The sequence below is a fragment of the Fragaria vesca genome, linkage group LG3, assembly GCF_000184155.1.
Source record: "Fragaria vesca subsp. vesca linkage group LG3, FraVesHawaii_1.0, whole genome shotgun sequence".
Classification (NCBI taxonomy): domain Eukaryota; kingdom Viridiplantae; phylum Streptophyta; class Magnoliopsida; order Rosales; family Rosaceae; genus Fragaria; species Fragaria vesca.
The window spans coordinates 3080672-3098478 of NC_020493.1; the positions used below are offsets into that span (position 1 = coordinate 3080672).

At 37.5% G+C, this 17807-nt stretch overlaps 2 protein-coding genes across 2 annotated transcripts in view; one reads left to right on the plus strand and one right to left on the minus strand.

The window, feature by feature from the left end:
- LOC101310880 overlaps positions 1 to 17807 on the plus strand; it is a 1534871-nt gene that overhangs the window by 867703 nt on the left and 649361 nt on the right. The gene's annotated exons all lie outside the window — the stretch shown is intronic.
- Positions 9101 to 12372, minus strand: LOC101312610 (serine carboxypeptidase-like 31-like). Its single transcript, XM_004293473.1, has 10 exons — positions 12065 to 12372; positions 11440 to 11547; positions 11165 to 11260; positions 10870 to 10962; positions 10679 to 10761; positions 10289 to 10576; positions 10056 to 10186; positions 9811 to 9906; positions 9618 to 9723; positions 9101 to 9480 (listed from the first exon to the last, which is right to left on the minus strand). Exons 1-10 carry the CDS (start codon positions 12342 to 12344, stop codon positions 9334 to 9336), a joined length of 1428 nt encoding a protein of 475 aa, XP_004293521.1. The 5' UTR covers positions 12345 to 12372; the 3' UTR covers positions 9101 to 9333.

Sequence of the window (17807 nt, forward strand, 5' to 3'; positions counted from 1 at the left end):
CTCTCTCTCTCTCTCTCTCTCTCTCTCTCTCTCTCTCTCTCTCTCTCTCTCTCTCACAAAGATCACCGCCACCCAGATCATCTCCTTTACCATCTCCATCTCCGGCGACCTCGCTTACCGCACCCTCAAGAAGCTTGAGATCGACAGACTACGAGTACGAGGGCAGCCTCGAGCCACCGGCGAGGACTTCTCAGTCAAGCCCGGTGAGAACCTCATTCTGGCGAGAAAGGACCAGATCCACCACCGATCCGGCGTCGGCAAGTGCTCAGATCTCTCCTCCCTCGATTCCATTGCGTCATCTGCATCCTCGTTGGTGAGGTCGACCAACTCAGACGTGGTTATGAGGTTATTCAATCTTGTTTTTCAACAAGATGATGATTGCGACGACAATTGGATGTTGAGGAGCAGGTCGTTGACGTCACATATGCGGTGACAAGGATCCGAAGCAAGTTCATCGGTCCGAAAACTCACATTCGTCGGTCACCAAAAAGCCAAAAGGACGTGTTCTGTTTTAGCCTTTTGCTTCCTTTATTGGTATGATAGCCTCTGAGCATAATTTTGTTATCCAAGTGTGAGTAATTAAGTAAATGGTGCCGATGTTAAATGGATTTTTAGAGGATTATTTGTCCACAAAGAGGTGAGATGGGAAAGATTTGATGTAATACTGTCACACCTCTATTTTTTTTTTTTTTTTTGAGGTGTAACTCATATTCCAATTATGGAATAAATTTTCCATAAATAGAATATGAAAGAAATTGGAAAAGAACACATTTGATACTCAACTGAAAGATCACTCTTTATTTCTAAGTAGTTCATAAAGTAGCTTACAAAGATAGACTAATGAAAGTCTACATCTTATTCTAAGGAAAGCAAACAGCAAACATATTTCACATGAACTAAAACATTCTTGCAAGGAATCAACTTCAGACAACTTGTTCCTCACCTGCAAAACATTTTGAGGGGTGAGCTTAAATAGTCCAATAGGAGGCAAAACCTCTTCAAACAATACAAATCACAATACAATATTTATATGCATGTGTATGATCTGCTCCGTATAGTTCATATAGCAAAATACACCAAGCCTACATGTCTCATACCATGTATTTTACCACAAGGGTGACTTTGAGTATCTATTTACATAAACAATCTCCCTTTAACCCCTTTTGCTAGTCATCTTGTCCATTCCCCTTTCGCCAATCTCGAATTACCCTTTCCATAATCTATACTACTTGCGCATCAACATGCCTGGGATATGGTTCCTGCTGAAGATATGGACTCAACTACACAAGTTTTATTACTCACTTCTTTATCCCAAATGCTTTATACATACTACTACACTTCCCTAATGCTTGATATGGAAACAACACCTTTATGAATTTAAACAAACCATATCAGTAATCTGGCAACAAGAAAACAAACAATTCAGACAATCCGTAAAACCACATATAAGGCAAGCATAGAGGTTCCTCAAGTTTCCTCCTACCTTTGTCGATACTCACTGCAAGTTCCTAATAAAAGATAAAAACATTAGTTAAGCAATCATATACGATTTCTATTTCATTTAGAACTCTATTTATGAATCAGCTAAGACACTAAAACATAAGAGTAGCTAACCAAAATAGCTTTTCACTTAATAACACAAACTAGCATACTGCAACAGTCACCTTCACACTAAAAACTGTACAAAACTGTTTAGAATTGGACTTCGAGTTCTTCTAAAGATTTATAGTAGACACAATAAAGAAACACTGAGAGTTGGAATCACCTTAAAACGATTTTTCTTGAATTAGTTATGAATTTTCAAAGTTTAGTTACAGTTTCAGGGTTTTTTGAAAATTTTGCTAAAAGTGCCTAAACTTTGTTTTCAAAAGCAAAGTAAAAACTCTAAGTGATACAAAACTTCTAGGTATTTAATATAAACATTTTAGTGTTAAAAAAAAAGAAATCACATAGGACTTTCAGTGTAAGGGACTGAACTAAAACATCACACAACCAGCAAAATAAAGTAGCAACAAGTAAAAGTAGTTCTAAATCTTATAGCTAGCTTTAAGCAACCCAAAAATCATGGTTTCTACCTTTAATAACATAAAATAATGACACATATAGGAACTTTATGATCTAATCTTAATATCTATACAAGTTTGAATAGAAGGAAACCATACAAAACGAATAAACAGTAAACTAGTAACAAATGACAAAAACCATTTAAAGCTGACCTTCAACTTCGAAAATTCATAACTTAATCTACATGAATTCTTTTCAAGAGATTCAAACTCCTAAATGATGTTTAACATGTGTACTACAACTTTCATGAAGACACAAACTTCAAATACTCAACTGAAATGCACAGATATTAGTAAAGAGACAGCTGGGTCAAAAACTCAGAATACTGATTTGCAGAATTTCTTACTGCAGACTCTGAACTTTGAAAAATCATATCTTAATCTAAAGAAATCCTTTTGAAGTGATTCAAATTCTGGAAAAATCTGTAGGATGCCTGCTACAATTTTTATGAAGAAACAAGCTTCAAATAACCAACCTAAATGTACAGTTTTTAGCAACAAAGTGACTGACTCCAAAATACAAGAAAGCTGATTTACAGAATGTTCAGCTATGTTTTCAGCTTCAAACTTGACTAATGAATTCTAAATGAACTTGCATGAAATTACCCAAATATCAAGCTAAGAATATGACCTTTCAATACATGCAAATGATTTCTAAAATGCATGATTAATTCAAAAGATATGGCTGCTCAGAGTTAACTAAATGAACAAGTTACATAAACTTTTCCATACTTCAGTTCATGCAAAGTCTAAGGTTCCTAATCAGTTCTATGGATGTTTAAATGCTTATATAGGTTTCTTAATCACTCTAAGCTCTTGCTGTATAAGAGAAAACAAGAGTCTCAAATTCAAACAACAACACTATAATTACTCAGGACACCCAAACCTGCAGATCCTATAATCTTCTTCATCAGTTTCTAATCTGTTTGAAAAAGAATAAATCTACTACATGTACAAAATCTTAAGCTAATTCAAACAATGGCAACAACAACAATAACAACAACATTATATAGTTGATTCTCTAGCTGTTAATAACATAGAAGAACTGATTTGACTAACAAAGAAATCAAATCAAAGATAACCAAAATCAAAGAATTAGTAATCCTACTTGCCACAGAATTCAATGACAGCAACAAAACCAATTCTAAATAGGAACTATTCCAATCAAATAAACAATCATAATTCCAACATGAATTCAAAATCTAGTTTTACAAACTAAGAACATATAAACAAACCAATTGGTAAGAATGTAAAAAGAATCACACCTAACACCAAAGTCTCTCTCTCTAAGTATGAATAGCTGCTGAAAACATATCTCAAAATGCAGAATGTTCTACCTATTTATAGGGTCTAAAGAGGGGATCAAACTTGACGTCCAAGAGAAGAACACAAGAAGTAAAATTGGATTTGTTCAATCGAAATCTTACCCGTTTAGGTACTAGGCTAGACCCCTAGGGTACTAGCTCCTACTGCATAGCTTCAAGTTGTCATCAGCTGGTCTCCAAGCAACTGACACATCCTGCTTAAAGAGGTCGGCTACCATTGTTTAAGCTTTTCTAGGTCGGTTTCTGGGTTTCAAGGTGTTTGAGCAAGATTTCGGATGGAACTGATCATGGTTCTGGATTGAGAAGCATCTGATGGAGGAGAAAGTCGGTGAAGATGAATGACAAGCTTCTAAGTTTAAGTCGTGTTTTCTGTCTATCCTCCTGCGACAACACTTTCTAAACAATGATTTAGTTTGGACTCAGGTTTTGGGTTAATTGATATTGGGCCAAGTTTTAGTTTATGGGCTAAATAAAAATAGAAATAATAAAAAAACTAAAACAAGTTTTTAACTATGTATTAATATATATATATATATATATCTATACACAAAAGATTAAAACCCCCAATGCAGAAAATTAGTTAAAATTTCTGAGTCGTCACAAATACATTGTTTTGTTTTGCAAATTTTTAGTTTAGAAATCATAATAGAGTGATTCTTGAACATAAAATATATTTTAATATGATTATTAGGGTCAGTTACAGATTACTGGGGTTAGTAATCGATTACTGAAGGTCAGTAATCAATTACTGAGGGTCGGTAACTCGAGTTACTGGGGGTTATGGGGGTTAGTAATTGAGTTACTCAGAGTCAATAGTCTTTTAAGGAATCATTACTTAGTTATTGGGGGTCAGTAACTCAGTTCCGACGGCCGGTGACCAAAGTAACTCAGTTACTGGGGGTTGGTAACTGGTCAGTAACTAGTTATTAGAAGTCAGTAACTGGTTACTGAGGAAATTCCGGTGACCGGAGTCTGCCGTTCGCGAAATTCCGGTGACCAGAGTTTGAGGTTCCGGCCAAGTTTTTTCATGTTGAAGAGGTGAGGGCAAAATAATCTTAAAATAATATAGTTTGTCAAGACTTTAGTAAAGATTTAACCATTTAGGCACAAAAAAAGTTTACTTTCATTCAAATAGGCTCATATAAAAGATTGTCATTAGAATGGGTAATGAAATGTTACAATTAGTACTAAGCATTTTCCCTTAGATTTTAACAACAAAAGTAAGATGAGATCCTGGCCTCCTCTGAAATCTGGCTATTGGAGATTCATGGCATGGATTACAAGCCATGGCAGGTTGGACGTCAAACGGAGTTTTGAAATCTATTTAACTATGCAAATATGTAAAATAATAATCTCTCTAGCTCTCAGATTCATAACAGTAACTCGATCGTCGAGTGAATAACCTCCTTAATTTGAGCAGAAAAGCAACTGCAGCTAGCCCTCTCTAGCTAGCTAGCTGCGCGCATGCTCTTCTCCAGTAGTCACTCCATGTTATCCTCTGTCCTTGCTGACGTGATAGATCAATTCAAACGTTTCTTCCAAATTAATCAGTGCCAATTGATGTTAATTAAGCATTTGTCGATCACTTGACTTGTCAAGCAAAGCAAACAAGCCTCGCTCTGATAGAAGTAAAAAAAATTGGATGATCGATCGATGAACCATCAAGATGAGGGACGACAGTACGTACTGGATCGAGAGACTAGTCTGGAGTTATCGACAACACTGCAGAAACTGAAACTTTTATCGGTAGTAGTAGATACAACAGGCCAGGATTGCCTCCACCCATATCGATCATCACCAACTCTCACAACTACAAGACATAAAGATGATAAGCTCCGGCCCTAAGTTGAATTGTAAACACTTATATCAGAAGTACTAGTGTCCACATGTGTATGCAATTCAAACATTAGGCTCCTAAATCCACATAGCTAGATTCCGGTCAACTTAACTGGTTAGTTTCCTTGATACAGTTATGATGGACACTAGTAACTATGTAATGCAAACTACAGGGTGACTAGGACTTCTTCAATGGCTAGCACAATAATGAAAACTTCCCAAGATATTACTATACAGATCTGTAGAGTGTACGCTAGCAAGGATATTATATAATCCTCGTAAATTGCTTATGCAGAAGAAATCCTAAAGGGAAAATATAATTGTTCTTTCTAAGGAGCAGAAAAGGTGCACACCGATATAATGAAAATACTGTGCATAAAGTTAAAGGTAGGATGACGATAGAATCCCTACGTCAACAGTAGATATTGAAGGTAGGATGACTTCAAATTTTATTAAATAAAAACCCTAACTGCTATTTAAACCTACACCAGCTCCAGACCTAACCATCCCAGTTCTAAAGCTTCAATTTTTTTTAGAGACAGAAACAGTGAGAGAGAGCCTACTAAAAGCTTCTTGCTTTAGAGACAGAGAGAGAATCTAATATTCAACCGCCAAACCCAAATCTTCTGCGGCAAAGATGAGATCTACCTTCAAGTCTATCATCCACTGCGGAGACGCCGCCGCCAAAGCCGCCAAAGATTTCGGCGGAATGAACTCCGTCGCTCCACTCGCCTTGATCCGGCCCGCCGGCGCAGCTGACGTGGCAAGCATAGTGAGACTGGCGGCGAAGCTGAACCTGACGGTGGCGGCGCGCGGGAACGGCCACTCGATCAACGGCCAGGCCATGGCGGATGGAGGTCTGGTCCTGGACATGCCGGCCATGAAGGACCATTTCCGGGTGGTGAGGACGAGCCGCAACTCCGGCTACGTTGACGTGTTTGGAGGGGCATTATGGGAAGACGTGCTGAAACGGTGCGTTCGGGAGTGCGGGATGGCGCCGAGGTCGTGGACAGATTACCTCAACCTAACCGTCGGCGGCACTTTATCTAACGCCGGCGTCAGCGGGCAGTCCTTTCGGTACGGCCCACAGATCTCCAATGTCACGGAGTTGGAGGTCGTTACCGGGAAGGGCGAGATTTGCGTTTGCTCGGAAACGCAACACTCGGAGCTCTTCTTTTCCGTTCTCGGCGGGCTGGGCCAGTTTGGCGTCATCACCCGAGCTAGAATCTTGCTCCAGCCAGCCCCAGACATGGTTCGTATTACTATTTTACCAACTAGAGCTGCATGCATTCAATAAAAAACCTAGAGCTGCATGCATGAGCATCAACGTAATCGCTGTTTTGGTTTTTAATGGTGATAATTAGGTGAGGCGGATAAGGCTGGTGTACACCGAGTTCGACGCCTTCACCCGCGATGCCGAGTCGCTTGTCACTCGTCGCCGTGACCACGACACGTTCGATTACATCGAAGGTTTTGCGTTGCCGAACAACGACTGCCCGGACGGGCTGCCCTCGGTTCCTCTGAGTCGGGACCAAGTATTCGACCGGACCCGACTTCCAAAGGAAGCCGGATCCGTACTTTACTATCTCGAGCTCGCTCATCACTACCGGAGCAGTGACTCCATTTCAGATGTTGATATGGTAAGTTCCAAAACCCCAGCATTCTCATTTCATGTATCTCCTACACCAGCTAGTGACTATATATCATCTCTCTAAACCTCTACATTCTATGTCGTCGGATTTGTAGCTTTTATTTTTCCGGCTATATTTGCGTCATGGCCTCTGCAACTGAGTTCTGACCTCGGTGGTTGCTAGCTAAGTGAGGACCCACGGCTGAGAATTTATTTGAACTCGTTGTCTGAGTTCACTTACACACGAACAAGTGTAAGCCGCTCCTGATTTTCGGGAGGGGTCTGAACAGTGATTTGAGATTTTGCTGGTCCCCTAAATCCCTCAAATGGCCAAAAAGGCCATCATTTTCTCTGAATGCCATGTCCCTTGTAGGTCTGGAATGACGGAAGTGCCCTCATCTGTTTGATGCTATTTTATTGTTTCTTTGTTTAGGGCGTGGATAGGCGGCTGCGAGGCTTAGGATTCGTGGAGGGATTGAGGTTCCAAGTCGACCTGGGATACGAGGAGTTTCTACTGCGTGTGAAGAAGGAAGAGGAGATCGGCAGGGCCAGCGGCATTTGGGATTCTCCACACCCGTGGTTGAACATTTTTGTGTCGAAGTCGAACATCGCCGACTTCGATCGTGTGGTGTTCAAAGAGATCCTCAAAGACGGCATTGGTGGCCCAATGCTTGTTTACCCTCTCCGTCGTAACAAGTAAGTCCTCTCTCGTTCTTCTTCTTTTTGGTGATCATGCAGTGTATGTATTCACTTCATTGAACGACTTCTTTTTGTTTTTTGCTAGGTGGGATGCTCGTACGTCTGTGGCGTTACCAAAAAGTGAAATTTTTTACGTGGTGGCGCTGCTGCGGTTCACTCCGGCATACCCGAAAGGCCTGTCTTGTGAAAGTCTGGTTGCTCAAAACCAAGAGATTGTGCGGTACTGCTTGAAGAAAGATTACGACTTTAAGTTGTACCTGCCTCAATATGAATCGCAGGAGGAATGGAAACGCCATTTCGGAAATCGCTGGAGCAGAATTGTCGAGCGGAAGACTTGTTATGATCCGCTGGGTATCCTCGCCCCTGGTCAACACATCTTCCCCAGAATCATTAACCCTAGCTCAAAATTATGACAGGATCTTAGCTTAGACTCATAGTTTATAGTATGTATATGATAGTGAATATTAACAGATACGTTATTGAGCTATCAGTTCAAGTAGTTCGAGATTATTTGACCTCAACTGGGTTGACTGCTAGTTCACTTTTCAACATGAAAAAAAAAGTGATCCTAATTACGTGATTAAGCATCAGATTCTCCTTTGCATGCAGATTTAACGCCAATGCATGCGCTAAAGTGAAATGCCATATATGCATAAAGGCTCGCTTTCACTTTCACTTTTATCCAACTCTTGTTTTTTACAGTCTCGATCGAGCATTGCTTTGGCTGGTTTTGTTTGGTTTCAAGGGAAGACAAATCTCCGACTGGGTTTGTTTAGCTATATTGGGGGAACGTCGTACTTAATAATAAGATCATGATTAATTCTTGTAAGGTGCACCAACGCTAAGCAACAAGGATTAAACAAGTGATTAAGAAGAAGGTAAAAGTAAGCAGGGAATGTTTCCAGGCCTCGATCGATGGTTTAATGACTTTAATCCCATACATCAAATTAAGGTTATATATGATGGTATTGAGTGATATTGAATTTAATGAGATTTTCATTACTTGACTGGATTTATTTGTTTGGTTACCTAATAAAAGAAATTAACACAAGCTTTTAATTTCATTGACCGCAATCAAACTGAAATCTTTGACTAATGGTCAGCCTAGCTACATCAAAATGCATGTAACTAAAAATAAACCAAATACTCAAGAAACATGAGTGGATGAATCTTGTATTATATGAAAATGGAAGCACAAAATATAGGAAAATCTTTGTTAAATTCACACAAAAGGAAAGGATGAATCTATCAGATCATATGAAGAAAAAATGGTGGTTAGTTACACGCATATATATGATCGACTTTGGCTTTGATTCATTCCTACATATACCTTTGTTTGATGTAAGATCAGGGTTGATAATGAGTTTACATCTTTGAAGTAGTCACGTACTCTTCCTTAGCAACAAGGACAACAAATTGAAGTAAACGATCCAGTCAAAGGTAAACTATAGACATATATTGAACGATTGAAGGAGTACAACACACTCCAACTTATAGCATGCATTTGTTTGTTTTTTTTTTTTTAACAAAAAACTGAGCAACTTTTTCCTACTCAAATATATTATATATGAAAGTTCATTTAGATTTTATATAACCAACAATACATTACCTATCCACTAACCCTCGATTTTCTTGCCAATAAGGACCTTATTTTATAGAGGGATTAGAAGGGTTCTGCAATTTCTATTTGGCTATGGCCTTCTACTTGGTTTGCCTTGTATAATAGTTGGATATGAGATGATCTCCGTTATCAGTTATCATCACTGTGACGATCACTTGATCATCGCGTGGAAGGCAAAGATTCCCCAAGAAGAAAAGAGGTGAATAAAGCCAGTGAGTTGCTTGGTTTGAAGCAAGGAACCGCATGCCCAGCTCCTCTAAATGTTGCGAATGTAAGCCCCTCGTATTCTTGAAACCATCCACTCACCTAAGTACCATATATATAAACCAAATAAAGATTACTTAGATTTTGGGAGAACTGATGGAACTGGTAAATAGTCATAAAAGTAACCGTATATCAAATTTATGTAACTTCCATAGTTGAGGCCAGGTAAAGCTCGTTACCTGCTTCTGGTGGTACCAAGGCGTCCATGCTTTTGTAATAGGCAGTCCCAGAGCACCTAAGCTATATCTTGTTGACAACACAGGAACTCTTCCATCTGTGTCTCCACTGATCATATCCATAAAAACAAAACCATAATCAGATAAACAAGGCACGGAACATATATGATATATGTATCAATAAGTTTGAATGTACCTGTACACCCATATTCTCATTCCTGCTGCAATGAGTTTCTTGTAAATAGGAAGTATAGATGGCTTTGAATCGGTCCAGTTGTTAAATATTTTGACACTGCAATACAATTAGGTAAACAGATTTTTATTAGCATAATCGGCACTTGTTAAGTGCGATATATGACTAGCAATCTTGGCAAACCTGGTCAAATGAATTATTGTTGATAGCTATGTCCAAGATAGGCTGAGGGAGATCAGATTAAATACCTGCAGATGCTCCAGTTCTTGAGTGGGAGACCATTACTAACATGGAGGGCCTTTTGCACATCTGCTCTGTTATAGAATTTTTTTGAATAATCATCCAGACATGGATCATATCCACCCATAATCCTTGGCATCTGACAAAAGAAAAAAGACATTGAAGTCTTGCTAATTTTAATTGTAGTGTGCCTAAAACATTAGTTGCTCAAAAGTGAGTATCAGTTGAAATCTTCACTCACCATTGTCGATGTTTTCTTCATCATCATGACTTGCATCGAAGCATCATCTGAATTTGCTGTATCACCTATGCAGACTGAGGTGTAAAGGCTATAAATGTCTATCTCCTTGTATTGTTTTAGTACTTCATCCACAGCTTGACTACAGTTTTTATTACTCCAAGTATCACCGTCAAAGTCACAGTTTTCTCGTATAATTTTATGAGTTTCGTCCGATACCACTGCATGACTCCAAGCATAATCTACCAGACCTCTCCAATCCTCAGCATCTGATGTTTCAGGATTACCCAGCTGTACATCATATACAAGAAAACACTTCAATAATCAATACAATACACACAAAGCACACACTAAGCTGAAAAACAACTGTAATTGTTTTCCAAAGGTTCATACCAGGATTCCTTTGAGATCAATATGCTGGGAAGGATCTGTATTCTTGTCATTGATGAGCTCGGCCAGCTCCGGAACATATTTTCCTGTTAACAAGTTAAGATGTAAAAAATCTGAGTACAGTAACAATTTTGATTGCAGCACATGGTTAATAGGTGAGGGTTAGAGGGATTGTGGATGACTTATTTAATTACCTGCATAACTCTCCCCTGCAATATAGAAGGTTCTTGTTCTGTATGATGGGAACTTGAGAAACCACTTGTGCAGAAAAGCATATGCATCATTTGCTGAATTAAGTAGCCCAAGTAATAGGGTAAATAATAAATTATACTAAAACATCATAAAAACCTTGATAATATCTTAATTAGGCCTTGTCGACATATGTGTGAAAAAATTGAGTGAATCCAGTAGTACTGGTTTTTATTTCAAAGAAAGCAGATCTGTTAGAGAAGTTTTGTAGCAATCAGCAGAAGCCTTTAAGTAGCTTGCCTGTAAAAGCATCCCCGAGATTATCATAATCAGTTGTTGTATTGGAGTATGAAAAGCCGACCCCAACTGGAGATTCCAAGAACAGCAAGTTGGCCTCTGCTTCATCATAGGCATCAACTTTAACATATTACTACAACTTTGTGGTAAAAAAATGGAGTGTACCATATATGATACAGAAGCAAATGACATGTTCAAGTATAGAGAAAAGCAAGTTTGTAATATGACTGATTTGATCGTAAAGTGTGAAGCAGCACCCCATAGCTCATATGTCATACCTTGATTCCATGAGTAGTTATTAAATCTAAGTCCATGGCCATCAGTGCCCACTATGAATGGACCAATCTCTTGGGTTGCTCCATATCCCACAGAAGAGCACCCAGGACCTGAAACATATAGCATCTTGTCACCTCAGCATATAACATGAAGTGGAAAAAAAGTGCCTGACCTGATAGTACATAGATTATTGAACACTGGATGAGTAGGAAAAGAAATAGAAAAACTGATCTCCACTAAAACCAAGTACATTAGGATTACTACAATATAGTCACATCGAGCTTTACAATTGTTTATTGGCAGTGATTAACATGTTTGATGTTGGGTGACGGACTGTCTAAAGATAAGGCAACATGAAGATATCAAGGAACCTATATATATGCTGGCTTTCTCTTCCACACATATATGATTATGAATTGCTATATAGATATCCATATTATAGGCTCAAATTTGGTCAAAATATGGATATAGCATAATGGAACATGGATGGCTACAAAGATAAGCATGCAACCTGATGCTGAAAAGCAAAAAGAATTGAACTACTAGTTTGGGTACTCATGCATCCCAAGTGAGGTCTAGATCAACAACCAGCATTAAAGGGTTATATAGATATATCAGTCAGCTCACCTCCATTAAGCCACAAAACAAGAGGTTTTAGATCTGGGTTAGTAGCAGCCTCATAGAACCAGTAAAAGAGAGCCCTGCCATTTGTTTCATTCACATTGACATAGCCAGCGTAGTGCTGGAAGTCTACAGCAGGCTGGCCAGGCAAATTGGTAACAAGATCCTGACTTGCCAATGTGTTGATCAAAGGCTGCTTCTTTCTAGCATCCACAGGCTGAGGCTCGACCACAGTAAGAGAAAAAATTAGGTAGATCGCCGTCACTTTTACTACTACAAAATTCATGCTGAACTAATATAAACTTCACTAGCTAAGCAAATTAGAAACGCTCCCACAAAACACAGAAACCTGATAAAACATAAGCAAATTCTAATGTGTATTTATAGTCATTGGGGAGGAATAGGAACCACTTTATTTTTCATTGTTTTGATAGTGCATTACTATATTACACTACGATGATGATACAGAATTCAAAAAGTAGACATGAAAGAATGTCCTTTGCGGGAATGGAATTTTTAATCAGGCTGACAATATTCATATGGCATTGGCATCTGACGTGGGTGGTTTAGGCAGCCCAGCTTCATTCTAGACTGTTCAATGGATGAGCAAAGCTGATGAGTGGTACCTCCATTATATACTTTTTATTGGGTTGGTGATGATATATCTGTATATTACATATACAGAACCAGTATCTGTATATATACTAGGTCTCTTTATAGGTTGATATCTGTATATATATCAAGAAATCTAGTGTCTATTATCTCTGCAATCTGCAGAGAGCCAGTCCTAGAAAAACTGTTAAAAGAGTCTAAATGATAACATATATCCTTAACAACATTCTGTTAATTACTGAATCTATTATAAGTAAATGAAAAGATATTAAGGGGATACAGCTGATAGTATCATGGTGTGGTAGATAATTATCGTCATCTGGGTTTGTAGGCCAACAGTAATTAATACTAATACCTATCTAAAGTAAATTGCAATCATATTTCTTATCCTAAGAAACATTATCATGATGCAGATTGATCCGGTTACTCTGATACTTTTAAGGTTTATTAAGATTAGGGTTATATGTAGGGTTTAGGTTTTCTATTTCGGTATTTCACTACTTTATTACCTAGGGTTCTAGAATTATCATAGTGCTCTAAAAGTTATCATTGAATCTTAATCTCTATCTATTTTTATTGTCAATCAAATCTATCTTTTCATCATCATAATTTCATCTTCATCCAATTATCCTCTCTTACCTGTAATATCGTCTTCTTACATCTCTAAGTCACTTCTCTGGAAATCTTTCAACGTACTGGTACTACATGTTGCTGTTCTATAAATGAAAAAACTTTTCCTAATTCTAGGACTAATTGTACTGTAACAAGAATAAACTGTGGTCAAAACTGGATTTTGACACAAACATGAAGATTAATCACATCAACTGGTAGAGCAAGACAAATTTAGCACATATATTTTTTTCGACAGTAGAAGAAAACTCTGAATTTTGCGTCAGTTTTAAGTACTACATTCAACACATATAAGAATACCAGAGCATGCATTTGTTTTAGATGAAAACTTTCTGCATTGGTTTAAGACTTTAAGTACTAGATTCAATGCATATTTATGTTCAATACATGATAATATTTATGAAGTAACTAATTACTAATTACAAAAACCTCATAAAATTAGTATCCTTAACTAAGATACATCATTTTGATGTTGAAAGCTACTATTACAGAGTCTAATAACAACCAAAGGGTACAATATCATGACTGAAAATAAAGTGATACATGTCGAGAACAGAGCTCGTGGGCAATCTCTGGGTGCATGTAAGAGAGACAATGTTCTTGCTAGTCAATTTTTAATATATCAGAAAGTGGAGAAGACATTGGTATATATTCCAAATTGGTGGTGTTGTATAAATTAACAGAAAAAGGCAACATGCTCTTGAGAATCTCATCATCACAAAGTAGAAGGATGGAGTTTTGTGGCGAACCTTGTGCGTAATGACTCGTGAATCTGATGAAGCCAAAGTGGTCGTTAAAGGAATGAAAGGAACAGCCAATTAAGTTTGTGGTTCAACAATTAATGACTCGGATTCCAACTTTTTTAGTTGCAAAATGAGATGGAAATGATCTGTTAATTGCAATTTAGATTTGTTGAATCCCTACATAATAGACACTTTAGACCAAGCTTATATCATAAAGGTTATCATCTGCTTCAGATATACAGCATTCTCACTCAAATTAGCAATTTGCGTGTTCACCTAAGTCAGTGCAAAGAAGTACCTAAAAGCATTCCTCCCACCCACCCATGCATATCCCCAGTGAGGAATTTGCCTGGTGCATCTGACTCCAATTTATCATTTACCAGCCAATGGATCATGTCCACCTACTGCCTTAAGAAACTATTTCATTGAACCCTTTTTGTGTGTTACATTTCCACTAAGATTTTAGTCAATGCAGAGAAAGGGAAGTGCAAACTAGTCTTTAATATGCTCGTTAGTTAGGATTTACCTCATAACCATCCAAATCATATGTGAGTGTGTGACTGCACATAGAGTGTATATGTAATGTGGATCATAATGTGCAACCACTGCTTGAATACAGTTCTGCAACTAATATGCACAGTGAAGGAGAAGTTTGCATAAGTTACTCATACTTCGTGTGGTCTTTTCCACCGAGAGTCCTCTAAGTCTCGAGCTTCTCATGTCTTGTAACTCTGTTAGGTGACAATTGATAAAGATCAGAGACTTTATCAGAATTCAGATTAGATGCACTGTCCATATATAATAGCTACATATTCGACATCAACAAATTAAGAAAGTTGGTGTCTGATTTCATCCACTAAAACCCAAGTGACATAGAGAGGATAGGTTTGCATTAGAAAAACTTATATCAGAAGTAGTGTCCACATGTGTATGCAATCCAAACATTAGGCTTCTAAATCCATATAGATTCAGTTGAACTTAATTGGTTAGTTTCGTAGTACAGTTTTGAACTGATGATAGACTACTAGCTATGTAGTGCAAATTAAAGGGTGACTAGGACTTCTTTCCACCTCTGATGGCTAGGACAATGCAAGTTTTCCAAGGATAATACTATACAGATCCGTAGAGTGTAGGCATTGTAGAGGCTATTGGTTTTAAGAACCAAGCATCAAATGGACAAAGTTTTCTTGCTCAAGCAAAAAGAGCATGAGATGATTCAAAAACAAATATCAAGTGATTAAAATCTTTTTGACCCGTATGCTAGCAACGTTGAATATGCAGAAGAAATCGTATTGGTTGGAGGGAGAATGGACAAAATAAAATTGTTTGTAATCTTTTTGACCCAAAGACTTACCAGGGACCATTGATCCATTATAAGAGGATTATTCATGTCATTGCTATTCCAGAAGCCATTTAACAATGTTTTAGAACAGAGGAGAAGGGTGGATTTAGATCTATAATATATAGATTTTGCCCATAAGGGTACATCTTAACGAAAAAGTAGACATATGGTTCAAGTTTAACCAGTAAAAACAAAACACAAATCATGCGTAAGCCATTATCTAAACTTTAATATTGATTTCATTTTTTAGTTCACCCTAGAAAAAGACAATTGGGACACTTGCTATTTTTCGGGGTGATATATCATAGCACTATGAAGCACAAAGAGGCGCACATTAATATTTTGGAAATATTGTGCGTAAAGTTCTGCACTGACCAAATTTTGAGTTCTGATAATGCATAAATTTTGCTTACAGTATGTAATTTTGTCTATATTATATATTTGTGTCTATGAAATTAAACTAACAAAAATGAATAAGCTCTTCCATTACCTTTTATTGTTGGTTGGTCGGTCGGTCGATGAGTTATCATCATCGTGATGATCTTATACTTGAGGAGTTCCCGTGTACTTTGCGATTATCATGGCACACAACAATTTCCTGAAACATTAGTTATTAATGATGAAATGAACCTGTACATATGCACGTAATCTAAGATAAAAATCGTGCATTCGGTTTTACTTTTGTCTAATTGCATAAAGTATGTTTAGTACTTCAAATCTGTTTCATGAGTGATTCTAGAAAGATGATATTAATTTTGCAGATAGTAAAGGAACACACCAGTTTTGACCTGCTACTATTAGTGAACCTTTCTTGTTTCTAAATCAAAGGTCTACTTGATGTCTTGATAGTAGCTTTTGATAATATTAACTATATGACACTTTTGATGCTCTCAGGCCAAGTTCGAAAGAAGAACTGGATAACCCTAACCTGCCTAATATTGGGCATCATTACCCGAATTAGTTGGATAATCCAGACACAGTGGAGAATGACCACACTGTATATAAAAGTGCTTTCATCATGTTTTCTTCTAAACGAGCCCTTTTCCCCTTTTAATACTACCCTTGTTTCCTTGGTATCCACTATCAGATTAGACTCCTGATTTTTCAACAGTGCGCTTTCTTCTTTTTTTTTTTCCTTTCCTCTTCCCACTTCCTTGTTCCAAATCAACTGCAATAGTTCTCTGTTTGTTTCTCTAATCAAGAGTCCACTCCAGCAACCCTTTAGGAGTTCATACTAACTTTTGCTCTTAACTCGTATTGCTAGAGGGAGGATGTGATAAAAAAAAGCTTGTGCCAACCAAATAATCAAGATAATGTAGTTTAGAAACTAGTAGTTCTCCATTCCAATGCTGCTGAGTGCTGACAAACTTGACTAGCATCCTCATCTGAAACCGAACTCATACACACACCATTTCGCCATCATAATCAAGTAATCATGGAATTCTAAAGACCTAGCAAACACAATATAGAGAGCTTTTGGGATTCTCAGTTTCTCACTACTAAGAAACATGACATTTGGTAATCAAACAAAATAAAAGTTAACAACATAAACACTAAAAAGCAGCAGCATAGTGCAACATGAACCACTTAATACATACATTTCCAGCTCCACTATCTCTCTACTTCTCTAGCCGTGCGGCGAAAGCACGTCGGCGACCTATACAAGTATACAACCCCATCCCTACATTAGTCTTCTCATCAAGTTAAAGCCCCAATAGCTCCATCCACCCAACATTGCTAAAGCCATAAAGCTCATATCTTTTCTAGCAAGAGAGAAACTTGACAACACTTTCTCTACTACTCTAATACCTCGTTTGGTTTGCGGAAAGCAAAGTACGTACGTAGTTCATTCCTCTCTCCTATGAGAAGAGAAAGTGAATGGGAATGAAATTTGAAGAGAAGTTTTCATTTCGATGTTTGGTAACCCAAGAAAAGTCATTGAGAAAGTTCTTAAAAAAATATAATAAAATATTATGATGTGAGTAATAAATGCAAGAAAAAAAAAAAAAAGTGGTTCCATTGGATTTTGGAAGGAGTCACTTCCCCCCATATTTTCCTTTCAATCAGGAAAGTCTTTCTTTTCTTTTGGCTTTGCCACACAGGAAAAAAAACAATTTTTCTATCATGCTGGTTGCCTACTTTCTGCGAAATAAATAAGGAGCATCTCCAGCAGTATTGCTAAATCAATTTTTTTTTTGAAATTTATCAACTTTTCGGATGAATAGGAGCTCCAACAGTATACTTAAATGGTTGTTAAATTTAAGGATTGCTAAACGAAATTGATAAATTTGTCAATTGAGCCATGAATTGCTAAAGGAATATATATATTTTCCCTCTTTTTTTTTCTCCACGTGTCAGTTTATAATTCGTTAAAAATATTATTTAACTTACATATAGCAATAACTGCTGTAACCAAATTCTT

Bases quoted from the DNA above. Each gene is read 5' to 3' on its own strand.
- LOC101312610 (XM_004293473.1), bottom strand. From the start codon at position 12,344: ATGAATTTTGTAGTAGTAAAAGTGACGGCGATCTACCTAATTTTTTCT. The intron at 10,963-11,164 runs GCAAGCTACTTA...TACTTAATTCAG, and splicing joins TCTCGGGGATGCTTTTACAG to CAAATGATGCATATGCTTTT. The intron at 9,724-9,810 runs GTACATTCAAAC...GGATATGATCAG, and splicing joins ATGAGAATATGGGTGTACAG to TGGAGACACAGATGGAAGAG.